At 33.9% G+C, this 8,497-nt stretch overlaps 1 protein-coding gene across 1 annotated transcript; it reads left to right on the top strand.

Moving 5' to 3' along the window:
- The first annotated feature begins 6,369 nt into the window (after positions 1–6,369).
- LOC130050039 (uncharacterized) lies at positions 6,370–7,739 on the top strand. Its single transcript, XM_056148509.1, has one exon. The coding sequence runs from the start codon at positions 6,483–6,485 to the stop codon at positions 6,894–6,896; it is 414 nt and encodes a 137-aa protein (XP_056004484.1). The 5' UTR covers positions 6,370–6,482; the 3' UTR covers positions 6,897–7,739.
- Positions 7,740–8,497: the final 758 nt, after the last annotated feature.

Here is an 8,497-nt window from a genome sequence, read left to right as displayed (position 1 = left end):
ATAACTATAATTAACACATCAGCACAAATACATACGGTAGCACCAGGAAAATCAAAGGATGGAAATTTCGTGTCCTGTGACCCACAGTATACGGTTGGTGACATTACTTCTATTTTAGGACATTACATTCAATACACACAAAACGAAGACGAATTAGTGTTATCTACTCGGAGTACTATCAATGATGCATTCAATATTCTTATGTCGGTAGTATCAAAAGCGATCTGAGGATCCATTTATGATATGTTGCCACAATTAAGTCAAATAAACTACTGAATTAAAAAAGGTGTGTTGTTATCTGTGCCATGTAAATGTTACACGAGTGCTTAGCCCATTTTTCGTGAAATAAAATATTTTAAAAAAAAGATAAAATTCTTTTTTCAAAAACTTTGGAGGATAATCTAGGAATGTTTTTATTATGGCCTAAACCAGACACAATCAATCAATCAATCAATCTTTCCAAATTATTTCATCTATTTGTTTCTTCTGGAAGACGATGAAAGAAGTTCGTAATTTAGTGAGTAATGAAGCAGAAACCAAGTGGAAAACATGGAGATTAACGTCTGACAAAAGAGCTGATAAAACACTTCCTTAACTTAATTGTCACTGATGGTGACCGTGTAAACTAAAATGAGACGTAAACAGGTATTCCGCTACAGAAATCAATATTGTATTTGTGGCAGTTATATACCACCGTATGGTGCATTACTTTCATTTTCATGACCTAGTTTGTCTGTTGGTGATTGATCATCCGTTTATATTGTGGACATATCAGAAATTAAAAACCGGTCAATATGTATTTCTTCAAGTGCCGTGCTACTGATTTCACAACACACTGTACTAAGAACAAAACTCAGTCAAAGCGTGGCCTTGTCCTTGAAATTGGCATCGAGTCAAACACGGAGCAACCAGGAAATGCATCGGTGCTTTAATGTTTCTATTAATACCTTTATTTTATTGTGACTTTATCAATATGGTTTTTAAAATCTAGATTCTAAAGATCTGTAGCTCTCTGAAAAATATTAATGTTTTCGTTAATACATTTATTTTTGCAGTTGTTGTTGCTATTAATTAATGTTTTACATTACAACCCCTGGGTCGAGGCCTCTGCTGGTGAACTGTTAGTCCCCGAGGGTCTCTACAGCCCAGTAGCCAAGTACTTCGTTACTAGCTTGAAAATACGGATGTATATTTAATTGCTGGGATAAAATTTATAAATTCATTTCAAAATTAAGGATTATCTATCTCATGCATAGCTCTATCCTTGGACAAATTTGGCTCCAGTATTTGGCACTCTAGTTTTCCTTTTAGCTCTTACAAGTTTATTATTACTTTGACTTTCCAAAATTTCGGCCTGAGCATCACTGAAGAGACATTATTTGTCGAAATGCGCATCTGGTGCATCAAAATTGGTACCGTATAAGTTTTACATTAATACAGTTTTTTTGGGCCAAAACTTCGATAGAAATCTTCATTCTTTTAATAATATTTTTATTTTATTGATGTATTTAAAAAAAAAAAAAAAAAACTAGATCTAAGGTTAGATTATTGATGCCGTAGCCGCGCCTAACCTAAGAGTAAGTAAAGTTAAGATTTAGTTAATTCAAACACCCCCATGCATTTTTGACCATAAGGTTACTATACCAGCTGCAGAACTGTAGCTCTCTGAGAAAATATTTTCTCAAAGAGCTACAGTTCTGCAGCTTTTACTATACACGCCTGTAAACCGTGTGGTTTTGTGCTAATACACTGAACTGAAACAAGTAGGCGTTAACTTACATGTATCAAAACCGATTTTATTTACTTGGTGTGTCCAGGATCTACCTGAGTGTTATACACGAAGAAATACACAGAAAATAAATATTTTACTTATCCATTCATCCAGAAAAAAATGCGAGAACGCGTGATTGACAGAAACATTCTGCTAAGGAGGAATAATACATCGTGATAATGGCTGAGTTCCTTTTAAAACTTGAATGAAAATCTCAGAAGGTTAACGTGTCAATTGCTGATCTGTAGTTCGTGTGTTCGAGTCTAGCAGGGGTTTTAATACCCCCCCCCCCCCCAATTACTTTCTACTAAAACTGCATTTTTTAATTAGACAAGGCAAATCTGAATTTTTTCAATTTCAAAATATTGTTGTACATGTCCTCTACCTTCCATCCATATCAGATCTCTCTGATGTGCTATTCCGTCTTAATGGTGCCTGAGGAGTGATGAGGACCGTTGACATGAAAGATTATGCTTCAACTAGGGACCTTCTTAAGAGTTGTGAAGCCTCGTACATTTTACTCATTTCACCTTCAACCTTAGGAAAGTATCTAATGTGCATCTTTTGTTTTTGTCTGTCTTTTTTTTTTTTTAAACTGTCGCGGCATTTCCTTTACTTGCAATTGTCTTAATCTGCCATTGTTTTAACTTGTGTCCGTTTACACTAAAACAATTGTGCTATATGCTGTCTAGCGCGTTATATTTAACACACAAGCCTAAAAACCAAAAACATGTAGTCTGCGGTGTAAATACGTTTGAAGATTTAGTGTAGTTGTAGTACTAGGTGTATTTATATGTTATTTTATTATTATTCTCTGTTTCTCTGTAAATATTGGCCACTTTATGTGATTCTTTTGATTCTTTTCGTTTGTCCTGAAGAAGGAAATTGGACAATCTGGTTGTTCGTGCCTCTTGGTCATTTTAGTGCTTTGTATATTTTTTTGTAATTGATTTTGTATCCGGATTCGACACTTCTGGGTATCGGGTGTTGTTGGAACTTAGTGCTTATATATATATATTCACATAGTGTTTGTTTACGAATTAAGTTATTTTGTTATTTTAAGTGGTTATAGCGTTCCCTGCAAATACTTGCGGGTCAAGGAGTGCATTTATTTCTCTTATTGTGCAACACGTTGGTGTCATATGCACTTTTAGAATGCATTGATTTCTAGGGATAAAAAAACCCCCCAACATTGTACAGGTACAAACTAACACGTTTTGGGTTGTTTTCTGCATTTGACATATATATACCGTTGTGGTTGGTTAGATTCCGCTCCTCTACCACGCTCAGGTACTGTTGAAGAAATGTAGCGACGTCTTTGTTACGAATGCAAGAGTTCAATTAAATTATCGGAAATCCTTTGGCTGTTAAATTTTCCAGGTAGTTCATGTTTCACTAAGTTAGAAATAGAACTTTTTCTAGAAAAACAAATATATTAATTTTTTTTTAGTGGATTTCGACTTACGAAGTTCTGGTAACTGAGGGGAAAACCGTTTTAGATATCCAGGTCTTGTGAGTTCATGTGTTCCTTGTAATTGTCCAGAGGTACAGTGCAATAACGCCACACCTAGTATGGTCCTTCAACGATTCCAGCTGGTATCGTTTGAATGACCTTTGATTTGAGCACATCTGTATTCCATTCAATAAAAACAACATCACGATAATGTACACGAATGTTATCATCTAAAACAAGAACCCCAGGTTTGATTCTGAAGTTGCCACACTACAAAATAGATTTTAGACATCTAAATGACAGTGCATCTCTAGTTTTCACATTTGATAGGTCAGCAGTATTTTTTCTGAATATAAAAAATATATCTAATGTCCATAGGATATCTGGAAAAAGGAACGATATCAAATTGATCGCAAGTTCATGAATACCGTATAAGTAAGGCGTAGACCCTTTTTGTTCATGTTGATTTTTAAAAATAAAAACAAACTAATTTTCCATCCTAAGATGAACATCATTTTAAAAGAATTATGTTCAAAATTACGTATTGACATGGTGTATATATATGTATATATATATATATATATATATATATATATATATATATATATATAATGAACCCTAGAGTATTTCCTAAATTAAAATAAAACCGAAAGAAAAAGAAAAAAACAAACAAACGTATTACGTACATAGAAACGTACGTCCAGAAAAGTAATGAATATTATGAATCATAATAAGCAAAAGTATTACGACATGTACAAAATGTCAGGAAATGTGTTCTGTGAATGATGTATCTATTTATTTACTAATGAATTTAGGTACAGTTGCCACTGAAATAATCTTAGTAAGCACTTTTTAGGCAAATTAATAACCAACCTACAAAAAATCCGCAAGCAATTAATCTCACTTTACAAACATGTCAAGAAGGATTGAAGATACACAGCCACACAAAATCCCGACGATTTTCTAAAATATCTAGAAAAAAAACCTAATGGTGGTGTCGATCCACTGATTTTTAGAATATTTTATTCATGAACATGTCATAAATCGGGTTACAGCTCAGGGTATATTTATACTTATGAAGAAATATTGGATATTTAATCAAAGACGAATGAATATAAAAAATGTGTCGGACAAAAATAAGACAGGAATCTGCTATAAGTTGAAGTGTACATGTACACAGTCATGAGACATATTAAGAAGACCATGTATACTTCTTTCAGCTGCGGTCACCGAGTACTACGTGCACTAATACATTTAGTATCTTGGTCGAGTAATGTCACGGTCTTGTAAAGATGATTTAATGTTATAAATGAGTGATCAGGTGATCCATCAATGTGATTGAAAAACAATTGAAGGGACATTTTATTCATTCAAACCATTTAACGGTACATGAGGAAGATACACATCATTATAGCTATACACTTGTCAGAGGTATATACGAGATAATCTGTAGACTTAAATATACAATATATACAAAGTATGTTATAATGGAAAGAGACATGGAGGGCAGATTATCCAACTATATCATATATTTATAAAATAAACATACATAGATTTAATCTTGTAAATTTAGTAGTCGACACAAGTAAGCAAAACTTGATGACATCTGGTGATGTACAATATCTAGCATTTTAAAAAATATTTCTTTCTTAAATTCGATAGTTCTTTACTTTCAAGAATATAGCGAAATTCATCATCAGCATGCCCTAAGTTACATAATTTACGAATTCTTTAATTGAGAGGGCCATAGAACACAAATCGATCAGTTGATATGATAAAAAAAGTAAGATTGAAATTTTAGTGCAATATTACCTCTTCATTCTAAAGACACCCATTTAGTACATCACGGGTAGCTTATGAGGTTTTATTTCTTTATTCATTTGGTTTATTTTATTGGGGGGTGGGGGTATTTTATTTATTAGTTGTTTTTTTTTATATTGCACGTAAATACCAGGTATTGTAGACTAGTTCTTTCTGAAAATAAATTAATCAATTATAAGAATGTGACGGCATACTCTCCCTCTACATCGCTCCCAACAGCATTTTACTTCCGGAATCTAGGGCTTATTGTATCCCCCCAAAACATCCTATTTCCTACTGCACTGCGTTTTATTTTTGAAAAAAGTGTAACTGACGTAACAGGCACTCTAGCGATACATTCCACCCGTTGTGCCCCGAATTCATGACCTGTTAGGGAGTGGTTCTAATCTTTATAAACCCTTTCCCATTGGTTGCACTAGTGGACAATCGAAACTAACCCGCTATAAGTGATGGGGATTTCTCCGATGAGTCACTGACCGCAGTGTAAAGGAAACGGGTGATTTTGAAAACACTTTAATGACATCGTATTTACCTGTTACAAAACACGTGTCCCTTTTTATATCATCAATTACTACATGTATCTCATTGATGAAATACAACAATGAAATTATTTACGTATCGTTTTACTATTTCATTGATAAATTACGACAATGCGAGGTATTAAAATGATTTATGTCGTGTTTTACTATTTCATTGATAACTTACAACAATGCGGTGTGAAAATATTTACTGTGGGCTTTTCTATTTCATTGATAAATTACAACGCGGAATGAAAAGATTTATGTCGCGCTTTCACAGATACCAATTTGAGTTTCGAATAAATTCATCTGCTGTACAAGTATCAAAAAATGAATGCTTGCATGCTTTTATACCTATCTTTATATTAAAAAGCCTGAAAAGGCGTGATAAAGCATAATGTGCAAGTGTTTGAAATATAATTGGTAAAAATGTTTTATATCAAATATTTGAATTTTACAACAGGTATTTAAGCCTGATTCTTCGCTGTGCAGCGTTTAATCATAACAACCACTCTGTTGCATTTTTATATAAAGTACACTCCATGTAGATATTGATATGGCACGAAGAATGATATGCTGATAACGAATAACAAACCACGGGGGGAGAGAGAGAAATAACGAAGGAAAGGGAACATGAAAAAAGAATGGAATGATATCGATCTAGCTAATTAATTAGTAAATATTTCACACGATTGTTCTACTACCTTCAAAACATACGTCATAAAATATTGCATTTGAATTCTGTACTATGTACGTATATCGATGAATCTTTGTCATCATATCCGCTATTTTAATTTTACAGGTCTGCTCCCCTATTCGGGAAATTTGCGGAAATGATCAGAACCGGCTTGAACACTATATATAGAGGAGTTGTATCAAGTTGTTTTAGTAAGCAAAGTAGCACCAATTTCTACAAACAATGAATCTTAGGCTGGTCTCCATTTTGAAAATGACTATAGCAGTGGCACTATTTGCTCTGCAGTGTACATCACATCCGGTGTCGAGGTGTCACGGGTGTCGAATATTTGATCCCCCCATCCGGCCACTTGATTATGCAGACTATGACGATTCAGAAAGACAGGACACTAGCTCTATCTGCCCCTGGACAACAGTAATGATCGAAGACGTGGAACGCGTCCCTCGACAACTACCATCCACCACGTGTACCAAGTCCTCCGTTGTGTTTGAATTGAACGGGAGTCCGGTGGAGTACGCATGCGAGTTGGTGGAGGTGATGGTTTCCGTACTAAAGTATTACCCGTCCTCGGGATACTGGGGGAGAAGTGAGGACCCGGTCTCTGTGGCCTGTACGGCTGTTCGGAAACAGAGCTAGCAGTACGGATGTCTAGGATGCTATTTTATTCTAATTGACTTTTATAATGGTTGTGAACCTTGAAGTGTGTGCTTAAAATACGTTGTATTGTTTTAAGTGCAAAACAATTCTGATCCTTCTGAGGAAATTATCTGTCTCTAGTTGTCTACAATTGATATACGGTATCAAAATTATTTATTTTATTTACCTGTGTGGATATGACCCCCGCGGCCACTGGCACTGAATAGACATTTTATCCAATTTTTTCCACATACCTTTATACCTAGGAGTTGTATGATTTGTTGAATTTGTTTTTATTTTTATTTATGAATGAGTTTTTTCTTTCATTTTACCTGTAATGGCATTGAAAGATGGTATCACTTTAGTTTTGCTTCAAGGGTTGTATTGTTGCTGATCACCATTTTGTCGTCTTTATCACACAGCGTATAAAACTAAGGTATTTTATTTGGAGAGTATGTCCTGCTTATGCAGATTTTCATATACTTTGTTGAAGAATGACTGTGCATATTTTGTACGTATTAGTTTTATTTCGATCTTCTACATGCAGCTGTTGATTATCCTGTGTTTTGTTTTTACTTCTACATGAAACAGTCGCAAAATGTTTCCTTGACATACATATGCATATTTGGCAAAATGTCTAGATTTTATATATTTAGTCAATGATTTTTTTTAATGTGTTATCAGCATTTGATAATTACGTGCTTGTGTTTTTTGGATTTTTAACACATGATGATCAATTATTTAGTATCGTTTTAAATACTTCATTTATAGTTCATTTATTTAAGTTCATGAAATCGCTCCCTGTATTTATGTTGTGACCAATAAAAATGAAAAATTATCGAATTCAATCTTCATTATTTATTATCAACAATCACAATAGGAAAATATGCTTTTGAAAATATACTTATCACCCCCTCATTATGACAAGGATTGTGTATCGTTGAATGATAAACTTAGTACACCTTAATTCAGTACGGTACTTATGCAGGACAAGAACCCATCCTTCAGTCACGTGTTTAAGTAATAGTCAGTTAAACACGTGTTTTAATTCATGCTACGATAAGAAAGGAATAGGGGAAAAAGCGTTATTTTTGTTATTTATTGGAATTCTTCTCAAGCTGATCTTCACCTCAAATCAGACTAGAATTTGTAAGCAACTAATAGTCGAATTACAGAGTAGTGTCTCGAGATTTATGATTATTACTCCACTGACTTCAAAGGGATATTCAAACTATATGTAGTTCTTCATTTACAATCCCACAAATAATCTTTGTTATCGTCAAACAGACTGCATTCATACATGGAGATGCAGTCATTTGTGTTTTATTATAAAAACAATAAGTTAAAAGAAAGCACGAAAAATTACCTTGACAGTATTCATAGAAATTATGTCTGTTTTGTCAAAATTGATGAAAGCACATTGCATTGCAACTCGGGGTTTACTGGAAAAGGCGGTGTTGCTATTATGTACAAGAAATCGCTGATGTTTTCTGTCAAAGAAATTAGTTGTTATAACACAAACCGAATTGTAGGTATTCAACTTGATGATCACAATGGTAACCATTAATACATTCTTGGTATTTATTTCAATTATTTGCCAT

This window comes from Ostrea edulis, chromosome 1 (genome assembly GCF_947568905.1).
Source record: "Ostrea edulis chromosome 1, xbOstEdul1.1, whole genome shotgun sequence".
Lineage (NCBI taxonomy): Eukaryota > Metazoa > Mollusca > Bivalvia > Ostreida > Ostreidae > Ostrea > Ostrea edulis.
Note: the sequence above shows the minus strand (reverse complement) of the source record. Positions and strands in the feature narration are given on the sequence as shown.